The sequence below is a fragment of the Euprymna scolopes genome, chromosome 17 (assembly GCF_053919585.1).
Source record: "Euprymna scolopes isolate OS-2025 chromosome 17, ASM5391958v1, whole genome shotgun sequence".
Taxonomy (NCBI): Eukaryota; Metazoa; Mollusca; class Cephalopoda; order Sepiida; family Sepiolidae; genus Euprymna; species Euprymna scolopes.
In genome coordinates this window covers 29,582,298-29,597,960 of record NC_136498.1, presented here as the reverse complement: position 1 = coordinate 29,597,960, position 15,663 = coordinate 29,582,298, and the positions used below count along the sequence as shown (strand labels likewise).

At 35.9% G+C, this 15,663-nt stretch overlaps 1 protein-coding gene across 5 annotated transcripts in view; it reads right to left on the bottom strand.

Moving 5' to 3' along the window:
- LOC145296722 (mitogen-activated protein kinase kinase kinase 1-like) overlaps positions 1-15,663 on the bottom strand; it is a 445,857-nt gene that overhangs the window by 99,029 nt on the left and 331,165 nt on the right. For all 5 annotated transcript variants that reach the window (XM_080142722.1, XM_080142721.1, XM_080142720.1 and 2 more), the window contains one exon: positions 12,399-12,525. In XM_080142722.1, the coding sequence (XP_079998848.1) occupies positions 12,399-12,525 (127 nt within the window). The remainder of the gene's footprint in view (positions 1-12,398; positions 12,526-15,663) is intronic.

Sequence of the window (15,663 nt, the reverse complement as noted above, 5' to 3'; positions counted from 1 at the left end):
TAGTTTATTGTCTATGCTAAATATTAGCATTACCTTATGTCTGTATAAGGAAATCTAATGATTTTTAGTCCCATTTTGATTGCCTCGTTTGCCAACGCATTCGGGTTTTGATTTCTCATAATACCAAAATATCAAACAAGGTAGTTGGACAAGGACAGATGGTAAGGGTCGAAGACTCAATCATCATTGTAGAGCTCGAATTGTTACTCAATCAACATGGTGGCAGTGTAAAATGCAGAAAAGAGTCCTTATGAAGGACTTCATGTCTATTCCAATCCACCACCCTCATTACCCATGCTTTGTAACCATAGAGAAGGATGTCTCACACTATCAACCAAGCTTCAACCTCTGTCCCATCGCCACAGTATTGCATCTCTGTGCCTGTTTTACAAGTACTTAAATGGATTGTGTTCTGACAAACTTGTAGCATTTGTGTCCCCTTGGCATAAATGGCCCCAACAAACCCAACAAGCAGCAAAATTCTACCCCTTCACTGTAGGGGTCTTTAGATGCCAGAAAACTTTCTACTCCAATATTTTCTTTTCTCAAACTGCTAGACTTTGGATTCCCTTCCCTGTTTCCTGCTTTCCTGACTGTACTAACATGCAGAAATTTAAATGTAATGCTAACAGATATCTCGCGGCTTAACTCTCTACATAATGCCCCTGTAGGCATGGTCCCAATTAGGACCCCTTTATGTCCAAGTGGCAGTGTATCTTACTGGAGGTGAATGAGAGTAAAGAAGAAAAAAAAATTGCATGTTTCTAGTATTTCGTGTATATAAGGGTTCTTTGTGTGTGTGTGTGTTTTTTCCCCCCTGAATTGCTGTGGGGGAAAGGGTAGGTATACTAAAAGCATATTGGTGACACGTGCACACTTGCAAAAGTTTTCAGTCTTCAGAGAGAACTTTCAAGGGGGGAAAAAGGTAAAATTGTGACATCATTTAATTTCCACCAAAAAAAAACAAAGTGCATTGAGTTACCTCCCTTGTTAGCTGTGCGTCATCCAAAGAAATAGAAACTGAAACAGAAACACAAGATTTCAGCAAAAACACACGACTTGTCAAAATTTGGGGAAAGGGAAACAAGAAACCATTTGTTGTCATGGATCCAGGTCAGTAGGATTTCAAAAAACATTCGTTCTTTTTATGTTTCTAAATTTTTGAGATGAGGATTGATAATTTTTATTATTTGGATTATTCGGACTACTGTTCTCATCTCTCAAGGACCTGTGGCCCAACGAATGAAGTACAAAATAAAATTCAATCTTTACTTCTGAAGGTTGAAGGTTCAATCCTCAGTGCAGGCGATACTAAGAATACAATTGTAAATTACTTAAAACTTCTACTCAGTCATGGCTGACAGAATGAGAGCAAGCTACCTCCATGGATTAAATAAAGGGTTTCATTTGAAATTTTGTGCTGATTCCCGAGTTCAGCAGGAAGATTCAGAGTTTGACATGAAGATTCCCAAGTTCGACAAGATAAATCTAGAGAAGGTCAAAGGTTACATCAGCTGAAAAGCAGTCAAAGAGTATTCTAACAACTGGAAGTCATGACCGTTGTTGTATATCGCTAGTTGACTGCCTTTTTGTTTTATTTCACAGATGGTGCTCGACTTTTTTAATCTTAAAGGATCTTATCAAAATTAAATATCCCTATTTTAAAGTGTTTCATGGTTTTATTTTTTATTTTTAATGTTTTTTAAATGAGAAAATCCTAATTCACATAGGCACGAAAGAATTGCCTTAAGATTTTGATCGCTTTTTGAATTGAAAGTTAGAATTGAGCAACGTAATCATGATTAAGAAATTAGTTAACTAGTTATTATCTCTTCACGGCACACCTGTAATCATTCCATGACACACTAATGTGCCGCGGCACAGTGGTTGGGAACCACTGGCTTAAAGCATAGCTGGCTGGATATGTCAAGGTTACTGGAACAGGAGTGTCTGTCTGAAGAACACAAAAAAAAGAAACCACAACATCCTGAGGTTCCGCAAACAGAAACTAAACACACAGCAAGCATTGGCCGGAAGTATACATTCATAAAAAATAGTTCAACCATGATTAAAAAGAATGCAAATGTGTGTGTGTGGGGGGGGGGGGTACGATTTATGCTTTTTTTTTTTTTTTTACAATCTGTTGATTTGCTGATTTGCTGACTTGCTGCCATCTTGAAAGATGTTCGTTTTCTTTGAGAACAATGACGCTTCGTGGTTGTGAAATTAAAAAAATAGCATCACCAATTTGCTAGGCACAAAGCCAAAGTTTAACGTCTTCTGTGGCGTGGTTGTCTGGTATGTACCACACCTTCACGGTGTGGGATCGAATCAGTACAAAAAATAAGGGGGGGGGGCGGGGAGTAAGAAAGTGATAAGGAAGGAACAACGCAGGATAAAAAGCGTAATTAATTTATTCCATGTCAGAAGCTTGTAGTACGTTTGATAAAAGTTTTTGCAAAACAGATTGGCAGCAAACATTTGCAGCTGTGTGTGTGTGTGTGTGTGTGTGTGTGTGTGTGTGTGCGTGTGTGTGTTTGTGCGCATACAAGGATGCTGCAAGATATGCATTCTGTATCAATGATGAATAAAAACCTAAAAGAACTGGTAAATTAAAAAAAAACAAAAAAAAAAACACGGATCTTTGTCTGCTAGGACCCAAGACATAACAGATAAAATACTTGGTAAAATTCAGTTGTAAATTACACTCATTTAAAGGTTGAAGGTTCAATTCTTATTTGGAGTGGGGGAGGATACTTAGATTACAGTTGTGAATTACTTAGGATTTCTGCCCGGTCATGGCTGACAGAACGAGAGCATGCTACCTTCACGGATTAAATAAAAGGTTTGGTTCAAAATTATATGCAGATTTCAGAGTTTGACAAGATACACCTGAAGAAAGTTGGAGGTTACATTGGCTGAAACGTTGTTAGAATAACACTCAAAATAAGAACAGTAGTCGAAATAATCTAAATAATGTTCTTGTTCCATCAGCCATGACCAAGTAGATGTACAAAGTAATTTGTAATTGTATTTGTAGTATTGCCTGCACTGAGAATTGAACGTTCAACCTTCATAAGAGTATCACTTAGAACTGAATTTTACTTACAACTTTATCCGTTATGCCATGGGGCTGGAGCTCAGCATATCTCACTTGTTCTAACTGAAGAAGGTGAAATGTTACATAGCGTTAAACGTTGTGAAAATAATGCTGAAGATGAGAACAGTAATATGAAGAATCCAAATAATACAAAGTATTAATCTTTATCTCAAAAGTTCAGAAAAAAAAAATCAAATCCAATCTTTAGTTCCTCCTTGTAAAACATTCAGAGCAAGAACTCATCTTTCTACCACAATAGCAAAAATAATTACTTTCTCTCTTCATGCGCCTAGCGTCACACAGAATTTCCATGGACAAAGCTCTTTTGCAAGGACTTTCCTCACTGTGGAAGCGCTTCCTTTGTAGATTAAAACTTGGTTGTCTTCAAAATACTTTAATAATATTTTTGCCATAGGTTGCCTCAGAAATAATCAAATGTAGTTCACACCATTGATCCATGTTAATACTTTTTTTTTTTACACTTCTATAGTGTTCTTCATCTTTTAGATGTCATTCATTTTTGTTTCATTAGTCCTTATTCTCAAATGGCTTTTGTTCTTGATAAGTTATGAGCCTAATATAGCAAAAAAAAAAAAAAAAAAAGAAAAAAAAGAATCTAATCTTTAATAACTGATTTTTTTTTTAAAACTTCTTTTTACCCTCAACAAGTTATATTGCCATTGAGACATAAGGGGTTACAGTAATCATAGGCCAGATTTATAAGGGTCATTCTAAGTAGAGAGTTGGGCAACAAGTTATTTGTCACATTACATTTAAATTTCTGCATGTTGGTATAGCCAGAGAAACAAGTAGCAGGAAGAGAATTCCAAAGCAAGCAGCCCAAGATAAATAGTTATCAGTTATTAAAGTAGACAGTTTTCTGGCATCTAGGAACTCTACTGCGAAGGGGTGGGATTTTGCTGCTAGCCAAGTTTGTCAGGGGTGTTTATATTGAAGGGGTACAAATGCAGTAAGGTTGTTGGAGCACATTCCATTGACTTACTTATAAAAGCACAGGGATACTACACCGTGGTGATGGTGCAGGGGCCGAAGCTTGGTAGACCTATTAGCTTATAGACTCTTTTTTTTTCACCCTGTCCAAGACGGAGAGACTAATGATTAGCGCACAATAATATCCTGTACATAGGTAAAGACACAACGATGCGACACTGCAGCAATGAGAAAGGAACGGGAACTTGGTTCGTAGTGTGGATCCTATTAGATTGGAGGCGGAGAGGGGGGGGGAGGTCTCTGTCTAAGTGTGAGAGACTAGTGGTAGATGTACCAGCCAAAATGGGGCAACAATATTCCATGCATAAGTGAATTGTAGCTTTGTAGAGATGTAGGATACAGTCAGGTGCGAATATTTTTTTAGCACAGTGAAGGGAACCACCATTGCAGTAGTTTTGGCAATGTCTTCAATATTTTTTTTTCCAATACATGTTGTCTGTGAATGTTAAGCTGAGGATTTTGAACAAGTAACTCTCAAATAGAATGTTATTAGTTCTAGCAATCAGTGATTGAAGAGTATTTTTCTCATCAGAAAGCAACACAAAATTCAGATTTTTTCCATTATTTTTCACTTTGCAACAATAGCTTCATTTAAATGATTGTAATTCGTAAGCAGTGAAGATTGTGTAATAGGTGTGAGAAGTTGGAGTCTGCCTTCTTTGCAGCAGACTTGGCAGTATTTTCTATGTATTTATTCTAATTCATGTTGCCAGTGAATATTAAACCCAGGAATTTGAATATTAGACTCAAGGTAGGGTAATGTCGACCATGGCAATTAGTGGTTGGAAAAGTTACGTATAATTCACAATCAGCACTTGATCCTCTTTGTGATTCAATGGTATGATCAACTTCTGAAAAGTTGCAATAGATTTGCCATCCAAATATAATTTTTTTTTCACTATGAGGCCATCGCTTATCCAGGCCTAAAGGCCACTTGAGAATAAGGGTTAATGAATATCAGGTAGACTATGAGACAATGGTAATGATGAAACTTGGGTAGGGTTTTATTATTTAAGAGGGCGGCGGAACAAGAACTTATTTACATTAGACTTGAAAACGACCATGTTATAATCAGCTGGGAAGCAGCCCCGCGGTATTATGTTCTACAGAACGGTCAGTTCTAGGAAAGAGTTTCCTCACATATGAGTTCTCATCTACGAAAAAAAAAAAAAAAAAAAAAAAAAATATGGTGAACAGTCTTGGAGAGACTGAATTTTGGTTTCGGTACCTCCAAAATAGTACACCAAACTTATACATAATAAATAAAGAAATAAAGAAATGGAAAAAAAAAAAAAAAATGTAAGTACGTGTATCTGTTCCTCATCATGACGCAACCAAGTATGTTAACGTCAAAGAAGATAAGAACTCTGCGAGAAACCCGATTAAAGGCTGCAAATAACTTCTTGTAAGTAGATGGCTGGCACACATATAAACAGGTGGAATGAAAAAAAAAAAACGAAGTTGAAAGAAAATGTAGACATCTGCACACATGTATACATACAATATATAAATAGACTTTCTTTTTATATATATATATATCAAAGTATATTTAGGTAGCAAACCTTTCTTTAGACATGCCCCTATTCTGTTTCAGAATTTTTGAGATGAGGATTGATAGGTATTTATTTGCTTCCCCACGAAAGCAAAATGTGACACAAGGTCATTTTTAATGTGGGATAAACCAGTTCCCCCAAAAGGGGCACTCTGTAGGTAGTCAAAAACAAAATTTCCTTAGTATAGAAAGGTTTCCCCCCTCCTATGACTAAGGATAAATACTACACTGATCCCGGCCTGTTGGATTATTCAGATTACTGTTCTCAACTTGAGTGTTATTCACACAATGTTTTAGCTGAGAAAACCTCTGGCCTTCTCCAGGTGTATCATGTCAAACTCAAGAATTTTCACAAAATTTCAAACGGAATCCTTTATTCAATCTAAGCAAGGATCCGTGGTGCAACAAATAAAGTGCCAAGTCAAAATTCAGTTGTAAGTTACACTCTTCTATAGGCTGAAGGTTCAATCCTCAGTGTGGGCAACAATAATTGCAATAATGCAATCTATAGCAAACCCCACTCTCCCTAATGGTTTACTTCTACTTGTGCAGCTGCCATTGCACAAAGGCAACATGTATAACACAGATTTAACCAACATAAGTCCAGTACAAACAGACAAAAGTTTATAAGAGCTAGAAGTAATTGCAAGAAAGAAATAGCGACAGTTAAGAGAGAATATTCCAGAAACCACCAGAAAACGCATCGAAGCACAGAATTTAGGAACCTGTGATTTCTGGAAAATCTACAACAGTGTAGTAAATAATGGGCAATCAACAATTCCTCCACTATCCAACAATCATGAAGTTGTTTGCATAGCAACCAAGAAGGCTAACATGCTTGCCAGTCGGTTTGCCTCAAACTCCACACTGGATGATCTGAAAATTACCCCTTCACAGGTGTATAATATCATAAAAAACCTAACACCTCAAAAGCATGTGGACCCGATCTCATCCCAGCTGTGCTACTAAAAAAATGCTTTGCTGAGGTTGCTCTTGCCCTCTCAAAATTTTACAACAAATGCCTTAACGAATCTTGCTTTCCTGACTGCTGAAAAACTGCTTCTGTGGTACCAGTTTACAAGAATTCTGGCGAAAGAATTGACCTATTAAATTATTGCCCCTTTAGCCTTCTCCCACTTTTTGCCAAAATATTTGAGTCTATAATTAACCAAGCTCTAGTCTATCACCTTACAGCTGCTAAACATCTGACCGACCAACAATATGGATTTAGGAAAGCCCGTTCTACAACTGATATCCTAACTGTAATCTCTGAATATATATACCATACACTAGACAAAGCAGGGGAGGGTAGAGCGGTAGCTCTACATATATCTAAGGCTTTTGACAGGGTTTGGCGCGATAGTCTTCTCAGGAAAATCAGATCACATGATATCACTGGATGAATACTTAGCATAATTAAATCCTTCTTAAATAAGAGAAAAATCCAGGTTGTCCTCGACGGTTGTACATCTAAACAATATGATATAAATGTAGGTGTACCTCAGGGGTCTATCCTTGGACCATTATTATTCCTAATATTCATAAATGACCTCCCTGATAAAATTGTCTCTGAGATGGGTGTATTTGCTGATGACACCATGCTCTATAACAGGCATGAAGGGAAAACAAATGAACACATATCTAAGGAAATGGCAGAAATACTAGAAGTAATGTAATGGGGGACAAAAATAGATGGTCACATTCAATGCTGCAAAGACTAAGCTTGTTTCCTTCAATAATTACAAGAAACCTTCTCAACCACCAATAGCTTTGGCTAAAGATACATTACTTGAAAGTACTTCTTTCAAACTCCTTGGCTTAACGTTCACAGAGAACGAGTTAGAACAGATACATTGAGAGCATTGCCAGAACTGCTGCAAGGAAGGTGGGCTCTCTCTACCATGCTAGAAAGTTATGACTGAAAGTATCCTGTACATCTACAAGGCTACCATTTACCCATGTATGGAGTATTGTTGTCACATTTCGGCTGGTGCATCTGCTACTAGTCTCTCACTCCTGAACAGGGTTCAAAGAGTTGCCAACCTGATAGGTCCTGAACTGTTATCTCAGCCCCTGTCCCATTGACGAAATGTTGCATCTCTCTGTCTGTTTTATAAGTATTTTAATGGTGAATGCTCTGATGAACTACAAGTACTTGTACACCCTCAACATAAATAATCCCAACAAGCAGCAAAATCCCACCCCTACAGAGTAGAGACCCCTAGATGTAAGAAGGCCTTCTACTCTAATAGTTTCTTCCCGAGAACTGCTTGACTCTGGAACTCCCTTCCGGGTTCCTGTTTTCCCAACTGTACTAACATGCAGATGTGTAATGTGAACAGACATCTCGCTACTCAACTCCTTACATAATACCTCTGCAACTTATGTCTCCGATAGTAACCGCCTACATCAAAGTGGCATTCTGCCTTGTTTGGGGGTGAAAATGGAATTTAAAAAAAATATATATATATATATAAATTATCAAATAATATTTAGGTAGCAAACCTTTCTTTAGACATGTCTATTCTGTTTCAGAATTTTTTTGATGAGGATCAATAATTTTGATTATTCGGACTACTGTTCACATCTTGACTGTTATAGGCACAACGTTTTAGCTCATATAACCTCAATTTTTTTTCATGCGTATTTTGTCAAAGTCGAAAATCTTTCTGTTGAATTTGGAGGTCAAAAAAAAAAAAAGAAAAAAAAAAAGGTTTAAGGCTCCCAAACGTTATACTAGAATTATCTGCAAGGACCTGTGGTCCAATGGATAAAGTACTAGGCAAAATTCGGTTCTAAGTGACACTCTTTTGACGGTTGAAGGTTCAATCCTTAGTGTGGGTGATACAAATAATAAAATTGTGAATTACTAAGACTTCTACTCGATCATGGCGGACAGAAAGAGGGCATACTACCTTTGTGGATTAAATAAATTCTGTGCAGATGAGAACAGTAGTTCGAATAATCCAAATAATCCATTCCTCTATTTATTTCTCTCTCCACAAGAACAGAGTTCAACACAATATTAGTTTTCCATGTATGGAAAATCCAAAACCCTCAAAAGAGTCATTCTGAAACGGAACAAAAATAAAAATTGCTTCCTCATTACCTAACTGAGGACAGAAAGATGAAGTGTAATACCAGAACAGGTACTACACTTTATTTCATTAGACATACTTTGTTGCAAAACACTGATAAGGAACTTTAGTCTTTTTCCCAATACCTCTTATGAGTACTGATTGTTCTATTTTTTTTTTTAATCAAATTGTCCATTATAAACAACTTGGCATTCAAATATCTTGGCAGTCCATTATAAACAGCTTAGCATTCAAATATCTTGGCAGTCCGTTATGAACAGCTTAGCATTCAAATATCTTGACAGTCCATTATAAACAGCTTAGCATTCAAATATCTTGGCAGTCCATCATAAACAGCTTAGCATTCAAATATCTTAGCAGTCTGTTATAAACAACTTGGCATTCAAAAATCTTGGCAGTCCATTATAAACAGCTTAGCATTCGAATATCTTGGTAGTCCATTATAAACAGCTTAGCTTTCAAATATCTTGGCAGTCCGTTATAAACAGCTTAGCTTTCAAATATCTTGGCAGTCCGTTATAAACAGCTTAGCTTTCAAATATCTTGGCAGTCCATTATAAACAGCTTAGCTTTCAAATATCTTGGCAGTCCATTATAAACAGCTTAGCTTTCAAATATCTTGGCAGTCTATTATAAACAGCTTAGCTTTCAAATATCTTGGCAATCCATTATAAACAGCTTTCAAATATCTTGGCAGTCCATTATAAACAGTGTAGCTTTCATATATCTTGGCAGTCCATTATAAACAGCTTAGCTTTCAAATATCTTGGCAGTCCATTATAAACAACTTTCAAATATCTTGGCAGTATTTGGCAACTAATAGTGTTTGGATGATTAAATGGAATCGGCATTGGGAATTTAAAAAGAGTAGAAAGTGGATCTTAAGTTTAATTTTGGCAACTGCGTAACTCACTTCCCGTATTTTGTCCTTTAGTCCTCATATTCCAAGAGCAATATTTCTGACAAAGAGTAAAGATGGCCGAGAATTTTAATGCTTAATTTTGGAGAGAAATATTGAACACGAACGACTAGTATTCTCTAACTAATTAATTAACTATTTTTTAAGGATAAATAGGCAGACAGAATGAACAGAGATCTTCGGTGGCATTTCTCTCTTAGTGATTATCAAAAAGTTTCCTTTCAGTAATTACAGCATTATTGGTTATCTCTCTTGTGCCACATCAACAAACAAACTGATCTCAAAACCATATCTGTCAACCTCAATATCTGTGACATCATGCTATCAAGGATAAATAATAAAGATCTCCTGGGGCATTTCGCTCTTAGTGATTATCAAAAGTTTTCATTTTAGTTAACAGAGCATTATTGGGTTGTCTGTTCCGCATGACTCCTGTAGACAGACTGACTGCAACCTTAGTTTCTTTGTCAATCTTGATACCCATGACATCCTGCATCATTGCCAGACATCTCTTATTTGTTTTTTTTTTATTTTACTTTAACCTATTTAACCTTGTCTAAACTAACATGACATCTCTTCCTGTTCATCTTTTGCAGAAACTGGTTTGTATCCCAAAGTTTGTGTCACTTTGATCTGTACTTAGTTTGACCCTTAACTCTAGCTAATGTACTCACTGTCTGAAATAGGGTCATCTATAATGTAACAGTATGGCTAAAGAATTTTTTAACACTGACATCTTTTTGTTTTATTTTACTTTGATTTATTTAATTTTGTACTCATCTTTTCCTGTTATCTTTCATGGGAACTGGCTTATTTTCCAAACTTCATGTCACTTCAATCAGCACTTAGTTTGACACTTGTCAAGATTAACACTAGCTGATGTAATCGCTAACCGACATAGAGCCAAACATTATGAAACAAACTCAGTATTCAATAATCTCTCATAATAGCATTTCCAAGTGTTGCTCTTCTCCTATTTATTGGTTGTTAACAATTCATTGCCATTTTGAATGTGCTTTTCTTCAACAATATCCATGTTTGTTTTTTACCATCTGTTTAGCTATCTTGAATACTTCATTCTTTTGGCCTTTCGTTTAGATTATGTTTGGAAACATAGCTAAAAGTCGTCCAACACATGCCAGCATGTAAAACGGATGGTAAACAAAAAAAAAAAAAGAAGAAACTGACTTCATAATCTAGTGGCAGGGATGTCCTCTTTTCTCTATATCTTCTTTCTCACAGAAGAGAGGTTGATAGTCTTTCTTTGCTCTATCATTAGTTTCATCGCAAGTGCTTTACTAAGATACAATCTATGCCATCTCCCTCCTCAAAAATTCACACCAAAAATTTGTCTCGCTACAGCAGCTGGAAATCATTTTCCTTTCTTTTTTTGTGTATCTAAAACTGAATAGAACTTCCATGAGCAAAGTTTCTTTCCAAGAACTATTTGTATGTGGAACACAATACTATTAGAGTGCTTCCCTGCTGACTACAATATGGTCGTTTTCAAGTCCAATGTTAGCTAATTCTTGTTGAGTCGTCCTCTTAAATAATTAAATTCTACCCAGCCTCAACCATTGTCATTGGTCCTCACGTTCTGTTCTGTAACAATATCATTGTGTGTGTGTGTGTGTGTGTGTGTGTGTGTGTGTGTGAAATGGCACTAATCCTATTTGAGTTTAACTAGCTTCCTCCAAAGGAGGAAGTTCCATGGGAGTATGAAATTGACAAGTGATCCCCAGTCGCATGTATATCCCCGTTAGAAGAGATGACGTTAGATTTTTGCAACTTTTGCAGGAAGTTTTCAACGTCCTCTTACATACAGCACCTGGAATTCCCAAATTGGTCACCCATTTTATTAATGATCAGGCTCAATGTTGCTTAAATTCGATGATCTGACGGGAACTGGTGTGTCAACGTGATTATGTCATTATATCGTTATGGGGAAGAGTTACCTTTTCTTGTCATGTCTAGATCTTTAATTTATTTTCTTAGATTTTATCCACTGACCAATTCAATCAATGGAAAATTTGACCTATCAATTCTCAGCTATCAGCAGGACATCATGAGCCAAAGTCTAAACTAATTTATTACTCTAACCAACTCCATCATCACAATTACAGATACATAATTACTAGGGCTAAGACAACAGAATATTTTTCCATTGTTTTGACTCGAGTATATATACGACACAGTTAATCAATCGAGAACCACATTACTCTATATATAAAAGCATATAAGATATCAACGGATAAATACTCAAGAGTCAAAACAATGAAAAAAATATGCTGTTGTCCTAGCCCTAATAATGACATCCTTCGCCTTTTGGCTAAAATATATTCATTTTTTTTTTAAAAAGATTTTAATGCTCATTTTTGGAGAGAAATATTTAACATATAATAAAACATTTTAAATGTAGTATCTGTTCCAATGCCACACTTCATCTGTTCTGTCCTCTGTCAGTAAAGGAGAAATCCTTCTAGACTGAGGCAATTAAAAAATTTTTTTATACCAATCCAGTTTTTCAGAGAATTTGATTTTCCTCACATTATAAACTGACCTTGTGTTTAAGTCTCCCCTAGTGGGGAGGCAAATTTTATTTGTTGCTGTATAATCATACACAACTCATATTGCCACAAAAATACAAAAAATATACTAAATTGACAAAAAAAAAAAAAAAAAAAAAAAAAAAAAAAAAAAAAAAGAAAGAAATGTTACCAGTGGTCTTTTTTTCTTTTTCTCAATAAGATCTTTCTTCCATGATGGAATGCCTTTCAATTTGTCTTTAAGTGTATTTTCATCCAGTTTGTCTTCTCGGGACTGTTTTTTCCGATCTTTTTGATTTCTGAAAGAAAAATAAATAAATATGGAAAAAATGGTGATGAAGAAAGTAAACAAAGAGGTATTATTTTTAAATTCCGAAAGTTTTATAAAAAAATTTAAATAAAAATAGTATTCTTCAGAATGAAACCAACTGTCAAATAAAAGAAAAATCTTTATAAAAAAAATTTATCAGACATACTCCAAGAATTTCTTGTACATTCAATTTTCAACCATTATTTCTGTATAATATTTCAAGTTCATACAGCTTATTATATAAAATAATAATAATAAAAAAATATATATGAGTCAGGATTTCTGACCCTAACAAACGGAAGTTAGAATTATTTTGAATTATCTCCCTTGCTCTTCAAACTATTAGCAAAATGACATCGAGAGATAGTCAATTCTCATTTAGCCATAAAATTTGATTTTTTTTTTTTTTTTTTTTCTTTTTAAATAAAACTACTTTATCTATTTAGGTGATTTTTTGGTGTACAATATTTTCTTTCAGACACGGGTACTTACACCAAAAAGATTTTTCATCATTTTTTTTTCTTTTCATGGTGGTAAGGGGGAGTTATGAACTTGCTGCACCGATTATTTTTATTAATGTATCAGTACTTATCAAGGCCAAAATCCACTCGAGATTAAGTTTTAAAGAGATGAAATGATTTCACAGAAACAATATAATATAGCCTTTGTAGTTCGTTATTTAAGGGTACAATATTTGCCAAAGGAAGTCGAAATAGCAATTACGTAGGTATAACCTCCCTAAATTTTAAAACCAGATATTACGGTCATAAAAGCATATTCAATAACAAAAAATGAGATCACGTGCATGGCAAAAAAGCTGACTTACTTGTTCAGTGGTTTACCACCAACTCTACCTTAGACCCTACAAACCACTTTCTCCCAAATTTCCCTTTCCAGACAGAAGCCCCGCTCATAGATCTGAAAATCACCTAGTTTTAATGTCTGTGATATGAAAATCCTAGATACCTTGAAAGCATGTGGGCCTGATCTCATTCCTACCATACTAATTAAAAAATACTCCACTGAGCTAGCTCCTGTCCTCCCCAAACTCTCCAACAAATACCCAACCGAATCTTGCTTCTCTGATAGCTGGAAAATTGCCACCTATCAAGAATTCTGGAGAAAGAACTGACCCGGCTAAATCCCACCCCTTCGCTGTTTTTTTTTTTTTTAATTCAATTTTCACCCCAAACAAGGCACAGTGCCACTTTTAAGCAGGGGGCTACTATTAGGGACTTAATTAGCGGGGTCATTATGAAGGGAGATGAGTAGAAAGATGTTTGTTAACATTACACTTGAACTTCTGCATATCATTGCAGTTGGGAAAGCAGAATCCCGGAAGGGAGTTCCAAAGACCCGCAGTTCTGGGGAAGAAACTATTGGAGTAAAAGGCTTTCTTGCACCTAGGGATCTCTACTGTAAAGGGATGAGACTTAGTAGCTTGTCGGGTTTGTCGGGGGTAGTTACGTCGGGGAGGTACAAGTGTTTGCAGTTCGTCAGAGCATTCACCATGAAAATATTTGTAGAACAGGCAGAGGGATGCAACATCTCGTCGATGGGACAGAGACTGAAGCCTAGATGACAGTTCAGGACCTATCAGGTTGGCGACTCTCTTTTGAATCCTGTCCAGGAGCGAGAGACAAGCAGCAGATGCATCAGCCCAGATGTGACAACAGTACTCCATACATGGGCGAATGGTTGCCTTATAGAGGTTTAGGATACTGTCAGGCGTAAGTAATTTTCTAGCACGGTAGAGGGAGCCAATCGTCCTTGCAGCAGCCCTGGCAATGCTCTCAATGTATCTATTCCAGTTCATATTCCCTGTAAACGTTAGGCCGAGGAGTTTAAAAGAAGTACTTTCAGGCAATGTGTTCTTGGCCATTGCTATTGGTGGTAGAGAAGGTTTCTTGTAGTTATTGAAGGAAACAAGCTTAGTCTTAGCAGCATTGAATGTGACCAACCATTTTTGTCCCCATTCCACTACGGATTGGAGGTCATCCTCTAGAGTTTCTGCCATTTCCTTGGATATGCGTTCATTTGTTTTCCCCTCATATCTGTTATAGAGAGTGGTGTCATCGGCAAATATACCCATCTCCGAAACAATATTATCAGGGAGGTCATTTTGGAAAGCCTTCTACTATAATTTCTTCCCTCAGACTGCTAGACTTTAGAATTCCCTTCCTGTTTCCTGCTTCCCTGACTGTACTGACATGCAGACATTTAAATGTAAGGTGAACACACATCTCGCTGCTCAATTCCCCTCCTCCTCTGTTAGACACAATCTCAAATAGTAGTCCCTTACGTTGCAAGGGGAACTATGCCTCGTTTTGGATTAATAAAAAACTCTGAATAAAGACAATATCAGTGACCTATTACTGGGAGCTCAAAATATGTGGGTACTTGTCAATAATCAAATGGAAAATACGTCAGTGCATGTAGAAATTTAGATTATGTTTAAATAAGAAATTTGAAATTCTCAATTTAAGACTCTTAAAACCTATTAAACTATGTGAATAAATGAGTCGACGACGACAACAGCAACAATAATAATAATACAGGCGGTCTCAAAAATGTACTCATATTTAAACTATCATGAGCACTGTCTGGACAATAATGGTCATCAATTTGAACATTTGCAAAAATGATTCTTCAATTAAATTTTTGTCCCCATTCCACTACGGATTGGAGGTCATCCTCTAGAGTTTCTGCCATTTCCTTGGATATGTGTTCATTTGTTTTCCCCTCATATCATGTATTTGAAGCTATTTTTTTTCAATCTATGTTTATAAATAAAAGTTTTATTGTGATTCGAAGTCTGAGTATGTTTATATTTTTTAGACAAATTCAACATTTTTTTTTATTCTTAATTAATTTTTTCCAGGGGAGATTTTTTAGATAGTTTTTTGTAGTACCCTCAATTACAAAAAAAAAAAAAAAAAAGTTTTATTATTCATCTTTCTTAAGAAGCAATTATTAGAAAAGCAAAATAATCAAAACTATTTTATAAACAGTGAATTTCTTCTGTCATCTTCCCCTATAAGAAACACTACAAATCAAAATATGACTGACAAAAACCTATACCGTACTTTGGGGTAATTGCACCAAATCCGTGAGGTGGGGTGGGGGT